Below are 21,858 nucleotides of genomic sequence, written 5' to 3' on the forward strand. Positions count from 1 at the left end.
AGGGTACACTTATTTGGGGGTACAAATGTGATGTTCGGGAAATCAATTAGATGTTTGAATTATGTCTGGCAGATAAGTAGGGTGAAGGAAGGACTGGTGCATATGGAAAAGAAATTTAAATATTAGAATAGATGTGACCAAAAAAAGACGTGGGAGTAGGCTCCTCTGGGTGAGTGGCTGCCCTTCCCTACTACATAGGCCTTCCCAGTGGTACCTGATACTCGGTGTTGTCGGCATCTGTCCCCTCCGCGTCCACCTGCGGGGACTCCAAGCTCTCCTGCTGGCTGTCCTGGGCCAGGCGGGCATAGGGGGTACTGCTGCTCTGGGGCATCACATCATCATCTGTGAGGTCAATGGTGAGGTAGGGGCTGGCGGGGGATGGCCACGGTGTGCCTGCCAAGGATACTGTCCGCCGCCTCAGGGACTGTGGACAGAAGGACACAGATCTTGGGCCACAGCAAACCAGGCAGGTGACCGGAGACTGGTGGTCCCCCCAGTTGGATCCTGGGCAAGCCTGAAGCGTGAAGGTGTGAGTTGAGAACAGACACCACCAAGGACGGTTTTCCAGGAACGAGTGAGCACCCCTTGAGTGGTGGGAAAAAGCAACCTCCATCAGAACAGGGACAGAATCATGACAGATAGGACAAAGGCAGAGTAAGCATGAGTGATGTCTAGAGACTCCAGAGCCAAGCTCAGAGAGGGCCACTGGTTTCCTTAAATGCTTATTGTGTGCCCAGCCTTGCAACAGGAGTGGAGAATTGTTGTGACCACTGGGGTTGCCTCAAGACAGTCAGTGAAGATACTAGCGAGACAAAACAGTTCTGGAGTCAGTGGAGTTGAACTCATTCCCAAGGAGGAGCAAGAACCCAGTCAACAGGGAATTCTCACATTCCACCAGGGTTCCATCCAGGATCAGGCCAGGAGAGAAGCTTACCCAGCACCCGGGAGCGAAAGGAAAGGCAAGACCCTGAAAAGGTGCTGAGTGTGAGGAACAGATATGGGTTAAACGCCGGCTGCTTTCAGTGGCACAGTGACAGAGGCGGATCTTCCACTTAAGAGACTGGGGGTGTCCGGGGAACCAACCCTGGTAGCTGAGAACTCCACGGGGGACTCATCCACGTGACTGCGGCCCTGCCGGCCTCGGGTGGAGCGTGGGGAGGGCCTGTGCCTCTCACGGCTGGAGGCATTGTTGTTATTTCGGGTTCGGACCTGGAAGCAAGAGAGGATAAGCAGGAGGCCTTTGGTGACTACAGGCATGGAGTTTCGGACTTGAGGGGTCGCCTCAAATCCCCAGAAGTGAAGAGGTGGGTAAGCAGGGAAGGACTCTGGGCTGAAAGGATCTCCCCCAGAAACTCCCCTGTTACTGGGGGAAGGGGTAGGGTGCCAGCAGGGCTGCCGATGGTCCACAGCAGATCCCGCACTGCCCGTCAGAGGCAACTGGCACCTGCAGATTGAATGGAAAATAACATCCAGTTTACCCCAAACCAAACATTTTGTCCCCCCAAAGCATTAGAGTGACTGTTGTCTTCTTCTGGAAGGTAGTGGATCAAGCAGCTGGATGAGAAGCCCTTAGGCTCCTTTCTCAAAGTGGCATGAACTTGGGTGGTGCACTCCTGTATTCGAATCCTGCACGCAAGAATCAATGTTTAACCTTGGGTTAGTTACCAGATCCTTCTGTCCTCTGTAATGGGGATGACCTCCATCATATGCTGGAGGAGACTGTAAACTAGACCCGCCACGGTCCTCGAGCGTCAGCCTGTTCTCTAATGGGGTGGGAGGCCACTAGCAACAATCGCCTACCCGTTTCCACACCACACACTAAGTCACAGACTCCACTTACGGAAATGAGTGCCAGAGGGAATAGGCATTTGAGCCATTCACCTACAAACTAGCAGTCTCGGGCACTTGCAGCCAGGAGTGTCCGAAAAGAGCTGAAACACCTGAAACACTACCACGGGAGAGAAGACCTTCACTGACTATCGGTGAGCCTTGCTGTCTGTCATTCTCCACTTTCAAAACATGTATTCACCTCTCTCTCCAAAGTTCTCTCTGGAGGATGCAAGACCGTTTTTTGGTTGTGTGTGTGTGTGTGTGTGTGTGTGTGTGTGTGTTTATGCAGGCCTATGTCTGGTTGGAAGTGCCTGGGCTCAGAAGTGGGGGACTTACAGCTGGGCTTTCAGACCGAGTCCTGGTTTCACGGAAGAGTTTTGGCATCACTGGGGTGTCAGAGCCATCCCCGTCTTCCCCTTCGCCATCTCCATCACCGGTCAGATCCTTTATGAATGAAAGCATTATGAACTTTAAATGTTATCAAAAGGTGACATAACCCCAAACGGTTTTAAGAATGAAAAGTCAATCATACTGAAAACAATACTGGCCCAAGTTACCTGGAAATATTTTCAAAATATTTTGTTCCAATAAGACATTACAGTGGCTTACCCTGGGGATCACAAATTCAAGACATGATCAAAAAAGAAAACCCCTGGGGCGCCTGGGTGGCTCGGTCGGTTGAGTGTCTGACTTCAGCTCAGGTCATGATCTCACGGTCCATGAGTTCAACCCCCATGTCGGGCTCTGTGCTGACAGCTCAGAGCCTGGAGCCTGCTTCAGATTCTCCATCTCCCTCTCTCTCTCTCTCTCTCTGCCCCTCCCCCCTCTTCTCAAAAATAAATACACACTAAAAAACACACACACACACACACAAACAGTGGAATCAGAAAATCTAAGATACAGTATGAATGCAATCGGGATCTGCACCTTGGGGAGACTGATTTGGCTAGGACTAACAGGGAGAGCTGGTCAATTTGCACAATTAAGTGGGAGAAATCAAAGGCTCAAAGGAAATGCTTCCTGATACAAGGACCAGGAAGAAATGGCACCGATGAACCAATGAAGAACCCCTAGAACATGTCCGATGCTACACAGCAAAACCCAAAAACCTGTGCACTGGTAAGCAGCCTGAGTTTTGGATGTAATAGTAAGAACTTGATTTTTTCACTTCACTTGCCAATTTTGAGGCCTTGAGTGAGTCCATTTCACTCTTTAAAACTGTAACAGTACTGGGGCGCCTGGGTGGCTCAGTCGGTTAAGCGGCCGACTTCGGCTCAGGTCATGATCTCGCGGTCCATGGGTTCGAGCCCCGCGTCGGGCTCTGGGCTGACAGCTCAGAGCCTGGAGCCTGTTTCGGATCCTGTGTCTCCCTCTCTCTCTGACCCGCCCCCGTTCATGCTCTGTTTCTCTATGTCTCAAAAATAAACGTTAAAAAAATTTTAAAAACTGTAACAGTACTTTTCTTACAGCACAACAGGAATATAAAGAGAATCAAGCAACGCAGGCCTCACTCAAGGCCAGACTCAGGAAATGCTCAGGCCGGAGGTTCCATTGCCACTCCTGCTGATGGTCCACCGGAGCTAAAACAGGTGTCCTGAGCACCCAGTCCCAAATATCCACGCAGCTCTTATGCTCATCCTCTGGGCGTCCACTGGTTGCCCTCCAGCAGAACAGAAGCCGTGCGAATGTGAATTTACACTTGTCCGTAACTTTGTACCCAACGCTGGACACCAGCTCTTTCAAAAAAGTAACCAAATTGGGAAAAAAAAAAAAAACCCAACTCTACTATGATTAATAAGAACAAGAAAGGCATAAATGATGTCGGGAATAAAAAAAAAATTATGGGAAGACTCTAAGGTGGAAAAAAAATTGATCAAGTAGAAACCTTGACTTTGCAGCAGCCGTTAAAAGACATTGCAATGATTGTTAGAAGTCCCCTAAGGCAAGTTCTTTCCAACGTGAGGGGAAAAAAATCCTTGAGGCCACATAACCCTGAGATCAAAACCAGACACAAATATATTCCAAGAAATAAAAAAAAAAATCACACATCCACTTTATTCACGAATAGATGTGAAAGGAAATCAGATTGAAAACACACCACAAACAAGTTGGGCTCATTCCAGGAATAAAAGGAGCAATTTTACTACATTAAAACTTTATCAATGTAATTGGATCCTCCGGACTGGGAAAATGAGAATTTCAGAAATATGCTGGGAAGCATTTAGTAAAAAAACTTTAAAATGGAGTAAAATTAATGTTTATGATTTAAAAAAAAAGACTTGGCACGTAGCAGAAAATGCCTTCATGCATGAGGTTGTTCAAAGCCCTCTGCGTGCTTAGTAGTTTTCAAATCCGTCAGTCAACAAGTATTTACTGGATGCCACTCAAGGGAATTCCCAAATCCTGCACAAGGGACGAGAGGACACATACCTGAGTATAACTTAGCAGACTGGAGACCTCCCTCTTGGACAGTCGTGAGCTTGATCTTCGGCCTGGAGAAAAGAACCGGTCTTGTCTTTTGTGGAAGGGCCAGCCTCCGGGCCGGGGGGCAGCCGTGTCTTCCCTCGCTGACCTGCTGTCCCCTGTAGTCTCCTCTCTGGGTTGGGGGCAGAGATCTCTCTAGACCCACTGGCATCCTCAGAGGGTTAACTGAGCCCCTCAGGATCTGATTTCCCTTCAATGTATTCATAAGGCAACAGGGCACAGGGCCAGGCACATAATAGGACCCAAAACAATGACTGAAGGTACTCAGCAGGAAAGGCATCAATTTCCTTCCAGAATTATGGCCACCAACTGCAAGTAATGAACAGTCCAGTGCCTGCCATATCGGCCACATTTCAAGTGCTCGCATGTGGCTAGTGGCTATTCTAGCGCACCACGCCGAAACAGAACACTTCACCCTCGTAGAGTGTCCTATTGGACAGCACAGCTCTAGAGGATTTCAACAACAGGATGGGACAATACGGGCGTTTCCAAACCAGCTGGGTCAGGAAATCTCAGTGGGGTGAATCCCAGGTGATGTGATCCAGAACTGTGGAGGGGAGGGGCAGGGAGGGCAGGATGGCAAAGGAAGCAAGACTCAGATCCTCCCCCACATATGTGGCAAGTGTCTTCTTGCCACATAATCACCTGCAAGGGGAGAGGGGTCCCTCTGCAGAAGAGCCAAAGACCCCAGGCTATGCTCCAACCTTCCCCCCCATCATGACTGGAAAAGGACAGGGGTCATCACCCCGGGGTTACCTCCTCAGATTCCCAGCTGAGGGGAGAGGAGAAGGGGGACAAGGGCTGTGGACAGGGATGAGAAACGGGCTGGGCTCTGCCTCCATCCATTTCTCTTTCCTGGGAGATGTGGCGGGGCTTGTCAGAGACCAGAGCCTCTCCCCACAACCTGCCTCGAGCCTGCTCGGAGGCTCATGTCCCAGCTGCAGGGCCTGTCTGTCCCACCCCTCCTCCCCGCTAGCCCGGCCACCTCTGATCTCCGGGGTGCTGATAGCCTCCAGGATGGGGGGTGAGGGCGCATCCTTGGAGTCAGAAGACTGGTCGCTGCAGCCCCCGTTAGTGATGATGGAGTCTTCCCTCCCGCTGGCGTCCTCCTCTCTGTTGAGTTGTCTGGTGTCTCCCTTCATTGTTTCCTGCAGGAGGGCCAGAATAGGTAGGGTAGCAGGGAAACAAGGGCACAAGGGGGCAGCACACCCCAAACCTCCCACCAATGGCTCTACGTCCTCAGGCCAAGGGAGGCCCCTTGACATATTCTCCGGGTGATACTCCTACCCAAGGACCCCACCCAGGCTGCCCCCCCCCCACCCCGTAGCCTGCCCCCCTCACCAAACTCGGAGGCTCAGGACTTGGTTCCATGTGGCCAGGCGGCCCGAAGGCTCAGACACCAGCACCCAGGACAGAGGAGGGGGCTGGGCTGTGGTCTGAGGCTTAGGCTGTTCTGTGCAATTAGCCGGCCACTTCAAACAATGCCATTTAGGACCCGCCTGCCCGGGTCTGCCTGCAGCCAGCCTTGGTCCCCTCTGCCCCTGGCCCCCTCTCCCTGCCCAGCCTCCGCAGGGCCTCAGGAAGCCAGTGCATTATTTTCCCTCCTGACCCCTTTGTTTGCTCTCTCCCTTCCCCTCAATCTCCAGGTCCTCTTCCCACCCGCCCCCTCCTCCCCCACAGAACAGCTTCTCTCCTCTCCATGGCAGCACAAGCCCCGCCCCACCCCAACCTCAGGGGCCCATTGGTCTGCTGGCCTGTCGCTCACTCCCCTCCTCCCTCACCAGCTGGGGCTCAGAGTCCCAAGTTCCCAAGAAGGGAAAGGATGGAGGAGCACAGGCAAAGGACTGGGGCAGTTAACAAGGGGCATGCTCCCCATCTGCTCCAGCCTCACCCCACCTCTGGGCCTTTGTCTCCCCACTGCTGCCCGTCCTGGTAACTGCATCATCACCAGGCTATTCAGCTCAGACCAGCTCAGGCCAGGTCCTCGCTGAAGGTTTGAAGGGCTGTGCGACCTTCATCCTGGTCTTCAACAGATGTTGGCTGCAAGAGCGTGCACCTTTCATTTACGCCTATTAATGTGATTATGGGCCCATTTTATAGAAAAGGAAAACTGACAGACAGGATTAGTCTCCAAGGCCAAAAATCACACCTAAGAGGTAGGGCACCAAGGCAAAACTAGAACCTAGGTAGTAGATGAGGCCCCCAGACACCCATTCCTTACTTCCCCCCAAACTACTCCAGAGGTATTTGCCACCACACCCTATTGCTCTGGACTGAAAAGCTTCCTGAGCTCTTGGGAAAAGCTTCCTGAACAAAAGGCTGCTCATCAGCACTGAGCACTCCCAACCCCTGTGCCCCAACTTGGGAACTCACCGCACCGTACCGTACCAGATGACGCACACTAGCCTCCCAGGGTAGCTTCTAGAAACATCCTCTAGGCTACAGGACGGTGGACTGCAATAGTGATGTGGCACCACATCCACCAGGGGGCGATGTGGGGAGCGGTCTGAATTGGACTGCAGCGCCCCCAGGTGGATGGGCGGTGTGCCCTGGGGTCCCGAAGCCATCCTCTGCACCTGTCTGTCCCCCAGGCCAGGGCATGGGGCCAACTAGACCCCTGCTGTATTTCCCATAAGGCCCAGGGAGCAGCACCTCTGGAAATCACCTGGGAGCTGGTCAGAGCTGCAAAATCTCAGGCACTGGCCCTAGACCTCCTAAGTCAAGACCAACATGTTCGAAAGACCCCTGGGTGATTATGTGCAAGTTAGAGAAGCATTGTTCTGGTTCTAAATGTACACTGATCCATAGCACATGGTGGCATCTACCTACCCCACGTGGTCCAGGGTGTACAGGGCCACACTTCTTGGTCTGTTTTCTCTTGATACATGTTAAGGAACCTCACCAGCCCCACGGAAACAGAGGAATGCCTGACCTGGTCTGATCAGCTGCTCCTCACCCCCATTCACTGCCAAGCCCTGACCCGGAAGAACAGGTTGGCTGACCTACGGCCAGTTCCTGTGAGGCCAAGCTGCCAAAATCCGAGGAAAACTGCTGGAGTGTGGTTCCAAGTAATAATTAATTCCCAGCGTCTTACCCTTGGCCAAGCCAGTGAACTAAATAACCTAGGTAGCCTGACACCAGGAGGGCGTCTGCGTCATGGGGTGTAAGACACTAAAGGGTACACAGAAGCTTGGGGAGGGTGGGAGGGCAGTGAGGCCTTCCAGTCAGAAGCTGGTAACAAGCAGGTCAGAGGCTGAAATTGAGGGCCATTACTTCCCTCTCATCCAGGGTCCAAGATTCCCTCAGACGGCCCTTTACTGTGTCAGTCAGGAGACTCCCTCCTAGACAGGCCCAGGTGGAGCCTGCAGCCAGGAGTGGACAATGATTAACTACCTCGGGCCTTCCCCCAGGGCCTCAGCAGCGCCAACCTGTCCCCCAGTCTACCAAGCATACATGTGAGCAGAGCACCCTTCCCAAAGCCGCATGCCAACATTCAGGAAAAATCTGCCCCTATAAACTAGGCACATGAGGACTGGAGGAAGGTTCAGGGAAGGACACCAACCAGCTCTAAGTGTCCTCAGCTACCTGGGCTAGCCCGGGAAAGCTGTTTTAAGTTCATTTTTAAGAGAAAGAGACAGAGCGTGAGCAGGAGAGGGGCAGAGCGAGAGGGAGGCACAGAATCGTAACCGGGCGCCAGGCTCTGAGCTGTCAGCACAGAGCCGGACGCGGGACTCGAACTCACGAACTGTGAGTTCATGACCTGAGCTGAAGTCAGAGGCTTAACTGACTGAGCCACCCAGGCGCCCCAGCGGGGAAGCTATTTTAAAATACTCCCCCTCTCCCAATGTATAATTCGATTATGTGAGTTGCATCACCCCGGGTGTGCAGTGACATGAACTTGCCTTGCTGTCTTACTGTCACAACACACACCGGCGTCCAGAACCTGCGCAGGCTGAAAGGTGCCCAGCTCAGTGCCTCTCCCTGACCAATTCTACACACAGGATGAATGAAGCGCGCCTCCAGGCATGTGCTACAGCTGCCTCCTCAGCCTGGAAGCCCTCCGCATCTCTACCACATACCTCCCTGTTGTTCAGACTCCAGAACCACATCGTGACAGTCGGGAAGGCTTCTCCCAATACTCCTGCTCCAAAAAGTAATAACCTGGCCCTCCTCACACAAATCCTCTCACCTAAAGATACAGTAATTTTCTTTCAGCGTTTACTACCCTATATGCAACACCCTCTTCGGTGCTCTAGCTGCATCAACTCATTTAATCCTTCAATGTGGTGCATAGTATCCCTATTTTACAGATGGACAAACTGAGGCACAGATTAAGCAACAAAACACACACTTGTTAAGCAACATAATACACACGTGACCAGCGTGACTTGTTAACGTGCTCAAGTCCAGGAAAAGTTAGAGAAGAACACATAAACTTAGCCACATGCTCTTGAGAACAGGAAGAAATTAGTACCAGAGACCGGCGTGTAACAAATGGTAGAGACAAATTACCGTCATCTCTTCCCACCACCTCTTGGATAATGCGGCCCCCAAGACAAGCTGAGTGCTTTACCTAGTGTGATCTTTCTAGCGCTGGAGGATAGCCTGGCTGGGTTACCACCCTGAACGAGATGGCACCTTCCAGAGGGATTTTTCCAGAGTACTTGCTGTGCTAGCCGAACAACCGTGCCTTGCCACCCCACTGTTGTAACAGGGCCCAGGTCCCGACCGTAAAAGCTAAAGGTGGTACAAACCGCTCTCTCAGCCCCCACCAGATCCCGAGGCAGGTCCTGTTATCAACCTGCTTTGGACAGGCTCAGATGAATTAAGTCACCCATCAAGGTGGCAATGCCAAGACTCATGCCTAGGCAGTCCAGGGCACGTGCCTGTAACTGCCGTGCCAAGACACGGCGGCCGAGAATTCTAGTTAGGGACACTGCCTCACCCATCCCAGAGACTGTGGGGAACTTTAGGGCTGAGGGACAGGACCCACCGTGATGCGTGGTGAACTCTGACCCTTTCCCAGAAGCTGGGGTCCAGCACATGATTTGGGGGCGGGCAGCAGCACAGGGTGGGCTCACCCGCAAGGTTCTCCCTCCAAGGCTCTGCCTCATTAGTGCAGGGTGCCTGTGTCCCAACTGAACCAGGTCAGACGTGTCCAAATGCAATGTGGCAGACAGAAGGGTGGGTGGCACCCCCAATTAGACTCAGGGAGGAGGCTCAGGGACTCGTCCCCCCACCCGACCCAGCTATAAGGCTGAGGAGTGATGTCATTCACTTCCTCCAGGCTGGCACCAGCAGCAGTCATTTCACAGCATCTTGTAAATGTTAATTGCATTAATTAAATGCACAATACAGGAAGAGGGGAGGATGGTGGACATGATGGAGAAGTAGGTAGAAGGCGGGGCCACTTGGGCTTCCCTGCCCCACATGAGTCCCCCCAGGGGTTAGAGATCACGTGAAGTAAAAGGGAGGTTGAAAGATATTCCCATTCACCTTTTAAAGAAATTTCGTCTTCTCCACAGCCCCTGGGAGGGAAATCTAGACTCCTGTATCCTCCCCCTCAGCCGCCCAAGTCTTTCTTAGCTGCTTCCCTTGTCGGAGATAACAAAATAGTTGAGATGGAGTAATTACTATGTATCTCACCGAAAAAAGAGAGAGCTTACTCTTATGATGCCCCATTTTGCAGATGAGTAAACTGAAGCTCAGAGGTAACAGATGGGCAGATTCCTTGCCCAGGCTTGCACAGCAGCTAAGTGATAGAGGTTTAGACTTCACTCAGGAGCCAGATCTCAAAGACATTTTAAAACCAATATGCTAAGTATAGTTACAAAAGTGAAACCTGGGTAGGGACACCTCACCCAGGTGAGCAGAGAGAAGGAGGGAAGTGGGAACAATAAGTACAACAGTCTAAGAGGCTGGAAACAGGCTGCCCACCTGGCTGGTGGCAGAGTATGAGGTCACAGAGTTCAAGGTCTTTACCTGACTTTTAGGATATCTTTGCTAAATTCCAGAAATTACCAGATCCATGGAAAGCTGGAATGAAAAAGCCCTCAATGGCTTTCTCAAACCCCAGTTTTATCATTTGTGAAATGAGATGACCTCCCCTAACTCCCTGGGTGGTTGGTGCTAGGGACCCCCAACGTAGAGGATGAAACCTTGAGAAGAACCCGGGGCTTACACATTTCCGTGTGCCATCCTGCCAGACTTTCCAGCTCTGCCTCACAAAAGCATCCCTTCATCCTGGGGCATTCAGAAGGAATGTGGACAACTGCTCCGTGCCTCTAGGCCATGGCTGCAGGCGCCACTTTCGTTGTACAATAAAAACTGAACTTTGGTATATTGATCAGAATTATTAAAATAATTGATCCCAGCAGGGGTCAAATTAGACAAATGCAAAAAAAAAAAATGGCTATAGGAACATGTTCCTTGCAGTACTGCTCATATTAGCAAAATACTCACAAACATCTAGATGTTCTTCAGTGGATGGGAATTAAATTATATACCATTACCCTTATAGATAATTCACAGAAAAAGGAAAAACTGGGGCACCTGGCTGGCTCAGTCCGTGGAGTGTGTGACTTTTCAACTCAGGGTTGTGGGTTTGAGCCCCACTTTGGGTGTAGAAATTCCTTAAAAATAAAATCTTAAACTAAAGAGAGAAAACACAAGGAATGTACAGAAAGATCTGCAAAGAAAAGGCAACTTAAAGCGGAGTTTCGAGTCAAGCTTTTTACCCTATAAACAAACGCAGCCCCCTTCCCCTACAATTATTTGGGAAACCCTTGGAAGGGTGTGCAAATGTGGAGTGGAAACCAATGGTTAACTCTGACAATGATGGGTGGGAAGCAAAGGAGCAAAGGATTCTGGGAGCTGCAGTGCTCGCTCCTATAGTCATGTGTCCCTTAGCAAAGCCAGAGTGGAAGAGCCCACTGCCCTCTCCCCTAAGGCGTAAGTGAAGACCAAATTTCTAAAAAGCCACCACCTTGGGTCTGCCCCTCACAGTAGTCTGCTCCTGCTGCCACACAGCCAATGCCTTAAATCTCAACTGTCCTCTTATGGAGGCAATGGGGATAGAGTGAGCCTTTGAGATGGCAAAATGACAATACCTAAAAATGCCAAATGTTCCATATCCTGTTACACAGGACTCTTCTGCTACAAATCAACCCAGCCCAAAGCTCTTACCAAGACCTGAGTGCAAGCATGGTGTCCCATTTATCATAGCAAAAGCTCCAAACAAATGACTGCCTAAATCCCATGCAGCCATAGTGGGGGATGGTAGTGAGAGGCAATGAATGAGGGAATGACGGGAAGATGAAGCTTTGTCAAGTGACAGTCCGTGCAACACAGTCTCAGTTAATACGCTAGCATATGCATTAAGCCATGTTCCTCCAGCATTTTGTTCTCTAACTGTAAAAAGTCAGGTCTCCTGGGAGGGTAGTTTGTGAGTGAACTACCATATCCTCATGTTACTTTTACAGTCAGATGCTGTCCAAGAAACGTTTCTTTCTTTGAATATGGCCATTCAAGGGGTGTCTGGCTGGCTGAGTTGGTTACATGTCTGACTTCAGCTCAGGTCATCATCTTGCAGTTCATGAGTTCAAGCACCAAGTCAGGCTCTGTGCTGACAGCTCACAGCCTGGAGCCTGCTTCCGGTTCGTTCTCTCTTTCTCTCTCTCTCTCTCTCTCTCTCTCTCTCTGCCCCTTCCCTGCTCGCGCTGTCTCTGTCTCTCAAAAATAAACATTAAAAAAAAGAAGAAAAGAAAATGGCCATACAAGGGGCGCCTGGGTGGCTCACTAAGTTAAGCTTCTGGCTATTTCAGCCAGGTCATGATCCTGGGGTCATAGGATCAAGCCCAGTATTGGGCTCCACACTGGGCAAAGAGCCAGCTTGGGATATTCTCTCTCTCTCTCTCTCTCTCTCTCTCTCTCTCTCTCTCTCTCTCCCCCCCCCCCCCATTCCACCACTGAACCACTACCCCTCTCCCTCGTTGTGCTCTCTCTCTCAAAAAAAAAACCAAACTCTAATGAAAATGGCCATTCAAGTTTAAACAATCTAAATTTACTTGTGTATGGTATGAGGTAGGGATCTCATTTTTCCCTATAAGGAAAGCCAAACACACGTAATGACAAGCATGTCCCAACTCCTCTTCTTTTATAAAGTCCCCCCATGTATGTAGGATGTTTCTGGACTGACTTTTCCCTTTGGCATTTATCCCTTGCCACCCCTTTTAATCATCATAGCTTTACTAATAAGCGCTCCTATGCTAGGGCAAGCCTGCCAACCTTACCGAAAATTTTTGCCAGTTTTCTCCCCTAAAGGTCTTGCACATCCCTTAGTTTACATTTTCTTATTTCTGGTTCCCTCTTCTAGTTAGTCCCCAGGGGATTTTTCTAGGGAGCTTAGCTCTGCACACAAATAAATTTACACAGCACTTCTAGTTGATTCAACATGGGAGGACTTACAGATTACTGCTACCATAAGCAGAAAGTCCTAATATTTATATGTGTGTGTGTTGTGTGTATGTATGTATGTATGTATGTATGTATGTATGTATGTATGTATTCTTTTAGTATATTTTGTAAGACAAAATTTTGGGAGCACCTGGCTGGCTCAGTCAGAAGAGTATGTGCCTCCTGATTTCAGGGTTGTGAATTTGAGCCCATGTTTGGTGTAGAGATGACTTAAAGATGGTCAAAAGGTACAAATAAATCTCTGGGAAGTAATATACAGCACGGCAACTAAAATATTACATTGTATGTTTGAAAGTTGCCAAGACTGCAAACCTTAAAAGTTCTCTGCACAAGAAAAAAAGTATAGGGGCGCCTGGGTGGCTCAGTCAGTTAAGCCTCCCACTTCAGCTCGGGTCATGATCTCGTGGTTCACTAGTTCAAGCCCCCATAGGCCTCTGCGCTGATACTCGGAGCCTGGAGCCTGCTTTAGATTCTGTGTCTCCCTCGCTCTCGGCCCCTTCCCCACTCCCGCTCTGCCTCTCTCTCTCAAAAATAAACATTAAAAGAAATTTTAGGGGTGCCTGGGTGGCTCAGTCAGTTGAGCAACTGACCTCAGCTCAAGTTATCATCTCAGGGTTCATGAGCTCAAGCCCCGTGTCCAGCTCTCTGCTCTCAGCTCAGAGCTAGCTTTGGATCCTCTGTCTCCCTCTCTGCCCCTCCTGTGCAGGCACTGCTTGCTCTCTGACAAAAATAAACATTAAAAAAAAAAAAAAAAGCCTATGTCCCACATAAACCACTTTTTTCAAAAACTAGCTACAATTACCTGGTATGGGCAAGGGTCTGCCAGTCTCAACAGTGGTGAAGCAGGCCTGCAGGCAAAGAGCGGGCTGTAGCGGGCACTCCTGAGTATCTTAACCCGACACATCTGTGCATCCTGCCAGTTCTGTGGGTCCAAGCCAGGTGGGGACAAAGGTCTCAAAGAAATGCAACAGCATTGCCATCCACATTCTACTCCCTGCTAGCTGTGTGGCCTTAGGTAATGGTGACAATCAAGCTTAATATTGAGCAATCACTCTGTCCGGCGCTTACCCAGAACTTCCCAAGACAGATCAGCACGCTGGCAAAGGCCACTCTCCTACAAGCATCAGACAGGAGCTCCCCCGGGCTTCAGGAGCCATGCTCGGCACTGAGAAGCACAGGCAGACAACGGCCAACAGCTCATCCTCACGGAGCCCACAGCTGGTTCAGGAGAGGGTGGTAGGACAAAGCCAGGTGGTGGAGGAGACAATAACAAGGTTGGTTCACCCCAAAATCTACACTGCTCTCCCAATATAATTAAGACCCTTTTACAAGAGCACAACAGGACAGATTTTGTCCACACCTCTATGCAGATTTGCTCAGAGTTTTCCAAACCCTTCCACCCAGTGTCGCACACTGCCTCTTGCATAACCCAGGACGACCCAGAAGATCTTTGTCACAGTACCTGCCTGTTCAGGCTTCTAGCCTAGTTAATACTCCGTTTCTCACCACATCCCGGGTGAGCCAGCTTCCTTCTGCTTCTTTCTGCTCCTCTCTCCTCTAGATTCTAGTGCTGCAGCCACAAAACTCAGGCAGAGCAATGCTTCAGTCAAGCCGAACAGCGCACATTCATGGAGCCAGGGGCCCAGCACTGTGCTGGCTGCACCAACTGACCGAGAAAGCATCGTCCCTTCTCCTAGAGCTGGAAGCCTGGGTTCCAGCCCCAGCTGTGGCCCAAGTGTGTCCACTTCCAACAGCAAACAAATGCTGCTTAGGAATAGACCCAATTAGCCTCAGAAGATGGGACTGCAGGGTGGAAGGTAAAGAAATATTTTGGTATCCCCCTGGGTCAGCCTGTTCTGTAGGCCATGCTCCTCCTCCAGCCAGAGGCTTACACAGGATCCCTGAGACTGAGAACCACATTCTCTGCAGCCAGGCCTGTGCCTCTCAGGCAGGACACTAGGAGATCACTCTCCTCTGGTGACAGACCCAAGGGCAGAGAACATCGTTCCTATTTGGGGAGACCCATAGGGATGTGCAAGTCATTGTCCCACAGAGAAATAAATGCTCCGGTTCAAGTCTCAGATGACTTTCATCCTTCTCAATCATGAAGATCAAGCTCAAAACTTAAATAATTAAAAATGAAAACTGTAGGGGCACCTGGGTGGCTCAGTCGGTTGAGCACCTGGCTTCTGCTCAGGTCATGATCTTGCGTTTCTGGAGTTCAAGCCCCACACTGGGCTCGCTGCTGTCAGCAGAGTCTGCTTCAGATCCTCTGTCTCCCTCTCTCTCGGCCTCTTCCCCGCCTGCACTCTCACAAAGGAGAAAAGAGGAGAGGAGAGAAGAGAAGAGAAAAGGGGTGCCTGGGTGGCTCAGTGGGTTAAGTGTCCAACTCCTGCTCAGGTCATGATCTTGTAGTGAGTTGGAGTCCCGGGTCGGGCTCTGTGCTGACAGCTCAGATCCTAGAGCCTACTTTGGATTCTGTGTCTCCCTCTCTCTGTCCCTCCCCTGCTTGCTCTGTCTCTGCCTCTCACTCAAAAATAATAAACATTAAAAAAAAAAGCCTTTAAAAAAAAAGAAAAGAAAAAGTAAACAGAAAAAAACCCTCAGAAATAAATATTGGAATGAGCACTAAACAGAGAACAATACTCTCAGGGAGATAAAAGATGGATGAGGACTCCATTACACATGGAATTTCTGGGACAAGAACACTTCAAAACAAAAGACAAAAGTTAAAATATTAGGACTTGGAAGCTGAGGACCATCTCCCAAAAAGCGGAACATAAGAACAAATGGTCAAAGACAATTCCACCAGGCCAGGAGACTTAAGAGTTATAGAATGAGAGGAGAAAAAAACTAGGGAGGTGATGATCCAAGAAATGTATTCCCTCAACCTTAGGAGCCCCCAGCCACCTTGGGCCTCTTCCCATCCCACACCTGCTCAGTATCCACCTGCCCCCAAAAGGTAATGTATTGGTTAAGAACCTTTATCCACTGACAACTGCTTACTCTCCCACCCATCAATTCTCGGTCATTTTTGAAAGTGCATTTCTAAATCTCCTGTAGTCTTTCTATGGCTACCGCTCTTCACACATTTCAAAGGCTATAAAAAGACAATTTTCTGCAAAAGTTGAGTTTGATCCCTGAGTCACAGAACTAAAGCAGACAGAGGGAAGGTAGAGGGCACACAGGGGTTTGAGCTAGGGCAGAGCCCACAGACCACAGTTTTAATGAATGAAATCTCTGTGGGTGAAGTGACAGGCAACTTTGACCAGGCAAGCTAATAATAAAAACAAAATTAAAAAAAAAAACAACACAACAGAATCCAGTGGTGGCAGATTCCAGAGACTCTGTTCCCCCTGATCCCCAAAACTATTCTCCATCTGCTTGCAAAGGCCAGCCCCAATGGTGACCACAGTGCCCTCTAAGGCCTTCACCAATTGAGCCGCCTTTCCTTGCCAGTCTGTACTCCTTGGATCCAGGTCCCTTAGAAAGGCCTCCTGGTCCTATCTACATAGAAATGGAGGCCCCCAAATAAAAGCAAAACGTTGATTACCTTGGCATTGTGAAAGTACAGGTGATGACTAGTTTCTTCTTGGCATCTGAAGATGGTAAATTTGATTTTCACTTGTATGAAGCATTTTTTGAAGTACTTCCATTCCCTACACAAAACAGGTCCTCCTAAATCTTTGCTTATTCCCTGGAAGAAAACTGAGGAGACTGTGCGAACTGGGACTGTGTTTCCCTCCTGGAGTAAAGAATAACCACTTGCCAATATTTGAGTGTTTACTACATAACATGCATTTTTTCAAGTTTATTTTTTAAGTAGTCTCTACACCCAACATAGGCCTTAAACTCACAAACCGGGATTAAGAGCCGCATGTTCTTCCAACTGAGCCATCCAGAGGCCCCCGTAACATGCAACATTTACTCAATATTTAAGCTATAGCAACTCAACAGACTTAAACATCCCCTGCAATTAGCCAACCATTCTTGGACTATTTTACAGATGGAGAAATTGAGGCTCAAGCCAGTGACTTATAAATGGAGTGAACAGGTATATAAATCCAGACTTGATTCTAATGCCCAGGCCCCTTTATTGCCTCAGACTAATAATATGACCCAATGGATAACAGGCTTTTTTACAATACACTTGACCCTGAAAAATGTGGGCTTGAACTAAAGGTGTCATATATGCTGATTTTTTTCAAGAAATATATTGAAAAAAAGTTTGGAAATGTACAACAATTTGAAAAAAAAAAGATTTAACTGCATAACCTAGCAATACTAGGGAAAAAATTAAATTTTTTACATTTATTTATTTTAAGAGACAGAAAGGACCAGTGGGGGGAGGGGCGGGGAGGGGGGACAGAGGATCTAAAGCAGGCTCTGTGCCACAGCAGATGGTGACCTGAGCCGAAGTCTAACACTTAAGCAACTGAGCCACCTAGGTGCCCTGAAAAAACTTAAGTTAGGTATTATTGGAAGAAGAATAAATTATACAATACATGTAACATACAAAGTATGTGTTAATAGACTGTTTATGTTCTCAGTAAGGTTTCCCATCAACAGTAGGCCATTAAGTTTTGGAGGAGTCAAGTTATACATGGATTTTCCAGTGCGTGGAGGCAGAGGGGTCGGTGCCCATAACCCCTGGTCCCATCAGCTACAAAAGGGATCTGATGAGATCAGCCCCCACAAAAAGTTAGACAAATCAGCCCCTCACTTTGCAAAGATAAGAATGGTCTGAAAATGCAATGAGGAATTCTGTACTTCTCCGATCCAGCAACCTGAATTCACAATTAAAAAATAACTCACAAGAACGGGCCAGAGCTGAGGCCCTGTACCTATCAAGTGCTGGAGGAAGGTGGGGGCATTTGTCATGATATAGGACCCAGGAGGAGTTAGAGATTTAAAATGGACTAGCCCAGGGTGGCTCAGTCAGTTAAGCAAGCGTCCCACTTGGGCTCAGGTCATGATCTCAAAGTTGATGGGTTCGAGGCCCTGCATTGGGTTCTACATTAACAGTGCAGAGCCTGCTTTGGATCCTCTGTCTCCCTCTTTCTGCCCCTCCCCAGCTCTCACTTTCTCTCAAAAATAAAATTAAAACCATAAAAGTAAAGTAAAATAAAATAAAATAAAATAAAATAAAATAATAAAATGCACCACCTCAGATGAAATTGGAAAAGGTGTCTGAGCAAGATGGCTTGCATGAGAGCTGGTCTGAGACAAAGGAATCACAAGGTAAGTTTTCCTGGAAAAACTTTCCCAAATCGGAAACGGGTCCCTGGGGCTGCAGTGAGGGGTGACAGGCACCGTTGGGTCGCAGGCCCCACGTGGCTGAAGGAAGGAAAGGAAGGCAAGGTACTTCCCCCAACCCTACCTCCCTTTGCTCCTCCCTTTCACCCCCTGCAGCTCCCAGATACTCTCCTCCCCTTCTAGGGTTTGAAGGAGGGGCAGGTAATGCCTATGCTTTAGGCGCAAGATGCAGCCAGGCCCAACCCCTTTGTCTTGGCCCTCTTTACCCCAAGGAGGAAAGGTAAAGGATCTCACTTAGCTCTGCCATTATGCCTCCAAGGTAGGCCTCAAACTTTTGGGGGACGGATGGTAAAAGCGGCCCCAACCCGCCAAAAACCCTGGCTCCTTTCAAAAAGTAACAAAGGCGTTCCTTCCTGCCAACTCCCAACAGGAGTTGGGAAAGCTTTGGAAGGATTTGGAAAAGCTTTCCTAACTGAAAGGAATAGGGTACCTTGGTGGAATACAGGATAGGTAGGGCCAGCAGAGGTCCCTCCCTTCATCCCCATTTCTCATTAGTGGCTGCCCTAAAAAGAGGGGCTATTGTTTAACTATTTCAGATGTCAACATTCATCACCTGCTATGCCAAGCACTATCCCATCGAGCCCTTTCCCCAAGCCCAGTGTGGAAGGAGCTATTGACACCCATCAGACATCTGAGGAACATAGAGGGTTAAATGTTAAATCGTGCATAAAACTGGTTTCATTCTTACACAACCTAGGGTTATTAGTAACACTGTTCCTATTTCACAGATGTAATAACTAAGGCACAGAGGGAAATGGAGTTGCTGGGACAGATTTAAATGCACGCCAAAGACTTTTGTGTGCCGCTAAAGAGGGCAGCCAGCTTACCCCACATGCTAGCTAAGGATGCCAACAGTAGCAGACTTTTATTGAGTAATTACTGTATACCAGCCCTATAAAATAGGTATCATCAATTCAACCCTGGAAAAATAGAGGCAGTCTTGGAATCCATGGTGGGGGCGCAAGAAGCCAGAGCAGGTGTTGGGGAGGAGGGCAGGGGTAGGTCAGGGTTCTGAGCCCTCCACCTGAGAGCAGCAGAAGGGTTACCCCTCCTCGGGAAAATTTCCGTCAGTCTAAACCCACAGCATCCAGAAGTCAGGAAGCGGTCCAAATTCACTGTCCGTAATTCTCATTAATGCATGCACTCTCTCAGCTGGGGGCGGGGGTAGGGCGTCGGGGGGGGGGGGGCGTTGGGGGGCGGGAGGCGCGAGGGAAGTGGGGAGATGGGGAAACACAGGAGCCCAGTCTCTCAGGCCAGATGATAAGGGGAAAGGGCAGACTGGAGGCACAGGCCTGGGGCTGGGCCCAGAAAGGCTGCCCTTCTTTGCCACAGGTGAGTAAATCCAGCAGGAAAGCCCGAGCCCAAGAGCGGCTCCCTGCTGCTAACTTGCTAAGTCCCCCCCGCAGTCTTTCCTGGTTTCCACTTTCTCTCCTACGAAGTGGGACTCAACACCTACTCTCCCTCGTCGAACACTCACACTAGCAGGGAAGCCGGTATCGGGGAGGTGCTACTAAAGGTTTTGAGACCTCGGTTTGCGGAGTTTGGGAAGTGGGACCGGCTTCATCCCGGAAGAGGGGAAAAATGGAAAGTGAGCCCCCAGGGCAGGCAGCGTGGCCGGGGCAGGGTGGCGCCGCCCCAGCCGGGCTCCTCCCCGGCCAGGTGTGCAAAGGGGAGAGGGCAGCCCCTCCCGAGGACGTCCCGGCAGCCCCGCTGTGCCTCGCCCCGGTGGCTCATCTAGAGAGGACCTCGGGAGGCCACCCCCCTGGTGCACACCCTGGCCCACCTGCTCGCCCGCACTCACACCCATTACTTTTCTTCCATCCCTGCGAGGGGGTTAAACGGGTTTCGCCCGAAACCCTCTAGTCCAAGCCTTAAGGGACGGACGCCCACCTTCCTGGCTGAACTCTCTCCTCTTTCCCCCGCCCCTAATGAGGCTCCCTCTGAAGCCGAGGCCAGGTAAGGACTCCCCCTCCTGATGACCAAGACCCCTTCTTGCTCCACTTTTCTCCGGAGGAACACGTCCTCCCTTCCAGTCTAGACCCCAGGAAGGCCACCCCATCTTCCCTCCCTGAAGACAAACCTCTCTCCCCGGGGTCTTGGGACTACAGCAAGATTATCCCTGCAAGACATAGCACCCCCCCCCCCCGCCCTATTTTTCCTTCTTGTTCCAGGTGGTCCAGTGGTCCTCTCCTCCCCTACCAAGCCGGGTCTCTAGACGGATGGGAGCCGCTCCCCCGGACGTCCCGAAGAGAGGGTCCCTCCTGCCAGTCCCGGGACCCCTCTGTTGTCTCTTCCCTCCCCCCACCCCAGCCCCCGGAGCCCCCGGACTGGCGAGCCTCCCCCGGACCACGGGGCGCTCACCTGCCGAGAGCCTGGCTCGGGCGCCGCTCCGCGGTCGAACCGCGGGTCGGGACAGGCTGGCGGGAGGCCGGCGGGCGGCCGCGCAGGGCGCTCGGCTCGCGAATCTCCGGCGCCGATCACCGAGCTACGTTTACTTGGGCCACTTAACCCCCGCGCTGCCGGCCGGGCGCGGCGGCCGCCCGCTCGCCGGCCTGCCAGTGGGCCGGTGGCGTCCGTCGGGGGGCGCTAGGGGCGTCCACGCGGGCCGGGTCCGCGGGGCTGGGGGGCGGCTGCGGCGCGGAGGCAGCGCAGGCCGGACCAGGCAGCTGGAGTGGGTGGGGAGGGGGCGGTGCCGAGGCCCCTTGTAACCCTGGCCCGGCGCTCGCCCCGCCCCCGCCCGGGGGCGCCCCCGCCGCAGCCACTCAGAGCGGGCCCCGGGCGCGAGCGGGGGGAGCCGGGGGTGGGGACGAGGGAAATTTGAAATCACTCCGGAGCCTCCCCTCCGCCCCTCCTCCACAGGCACCGCCTCCTGTTCCCCCCCACCTTACCCCTGGCCTGTTAAATTACCCACCCCTCCAACCGGCCCTGATGGGGAGCTCGCAGGCATCCCCCCAACTCCGGGACTCCACCGGGAGCCCTGCTTCCCCGCCCCCACCCCACCCCCACCCCAAGCTGGCACGCGCCGGTCTGGATGCAGGGCCCAGAGAGGGAAGCGCCCCCACTGGAGTCACACAGCAGTTGAGTCTTCCCTCTACCCCCACCTCAGCCGCAATGCTACCAGGGCGCTGCCGTGCCCCCGCCAGTCAGTCACCCCCTCTGGACCCTCGGACCAGTCCTTCCTTCCTTCCTCCCACCCTGCTGGGCCTTTGTCAGCCATCTTGAGGGGAGGGGAGGGGAGAGGAGAGCAGACAGGGAAGGCAGTCAGGTCCTTGGCTGCCTGGGTTCTCTGGTCCCGCAGGCCTCACCAGCAGAAGGAGAAGCCCCACTCTGTTAGGTTTTTCCACTGCCTCTGCCCTTAAAGGGCGTTGAACTTTTGGAAAACAGCTCTCTTACTAACATTTATCGCACCCTGGTATTTATATTCATATATTTATTTGCCTGCTTATTGTGCGTGTCTCTCCACACTTTAGACTGTGAGGGCAGGATGGATCTCCGGGTATCTTAGCACACAGTAGATGCTTAATAAATATGTATTGAATGAATGAGTGAAAGAACAAATGGATGATAACATGATGGCCTGCAAGGCCCTATAGGAGCTGGCTCCTGCCTGCCTTTCCCTGCATTTCCTAGCCTCCTCACCCCCCCCCACCCCCCACTTTCGGCAGCCTTCTCACCACTCTGCTCTGAAACGCATTGAGCATGTTCCTGGACATTCCTTGTTCAGAGATCTCTACATGGCCAGTCTTTCACCCT

General features: G+C 51.1%; 1 protein-coding gene across 7 annotated transcripts in view; it reads right to left on the bottom strand.

The window, feature by feature from the left end:
- Positions 1–20,640, bottom strand: part of DNMT3B (DNA methyltransferase 3 beta) — a 41,780-nt gene extending 21,140 nt beyond the window's left edge. The window contains exons 1-6 of one of the 7 annotated variants that reach the window (XM_043602591.1): positions 20,467–20,640; positions 5,300–5,462; positions 4,261–4,322; positions 2,167–2,274; positions 1,084–1,209; positions 215–424 (exon numbers count right to left, since the gene is read on the bottom strand). In XM_043602591.1, coding sequence (XP_043458526.1) covers positions 215–424; positions 1,084–1,209; positions 2,167–2,274; positions 4,261–4,322; positions 5,300–5,456 — 663 coding nt within the window. In that variant the 5' untranslated portion in view covers positions 5,457–5,462; positions 20,467–20,640. Of the gene's footprint in view, positions 1–214; positions 425–1,083; positions 1,210–2,166; positions 2,275–4,260; positions 4,323–5,299; positions 5,463–5,655; positions 5,835–20,466 lie in introns of those variants that run through there. The other 6 variants (XM_043602594.1, XM_043602596.1, XM_043602590.1 and 3 more) reach the window with 6 other exon arrangements.
- Between the last annotated feature and the right edge of the window lie 1,218 nt (positions 20,641–21,858).

Source organism: Prionailurus bengalensis, chromosome A3, assembly GCF_016509475.1.
Source record: "Prionailurus bengalensis isolate Pbe53 chromosome A3, Fcat_Pben_1.1_paternal_pri, whole genome shotgun sequence".
NCBI lineage: Eukaryota > Metazoa > Chordata > Mammalia > Carnivora > Felidae > Prionailurus > Prionailurus bengalensis.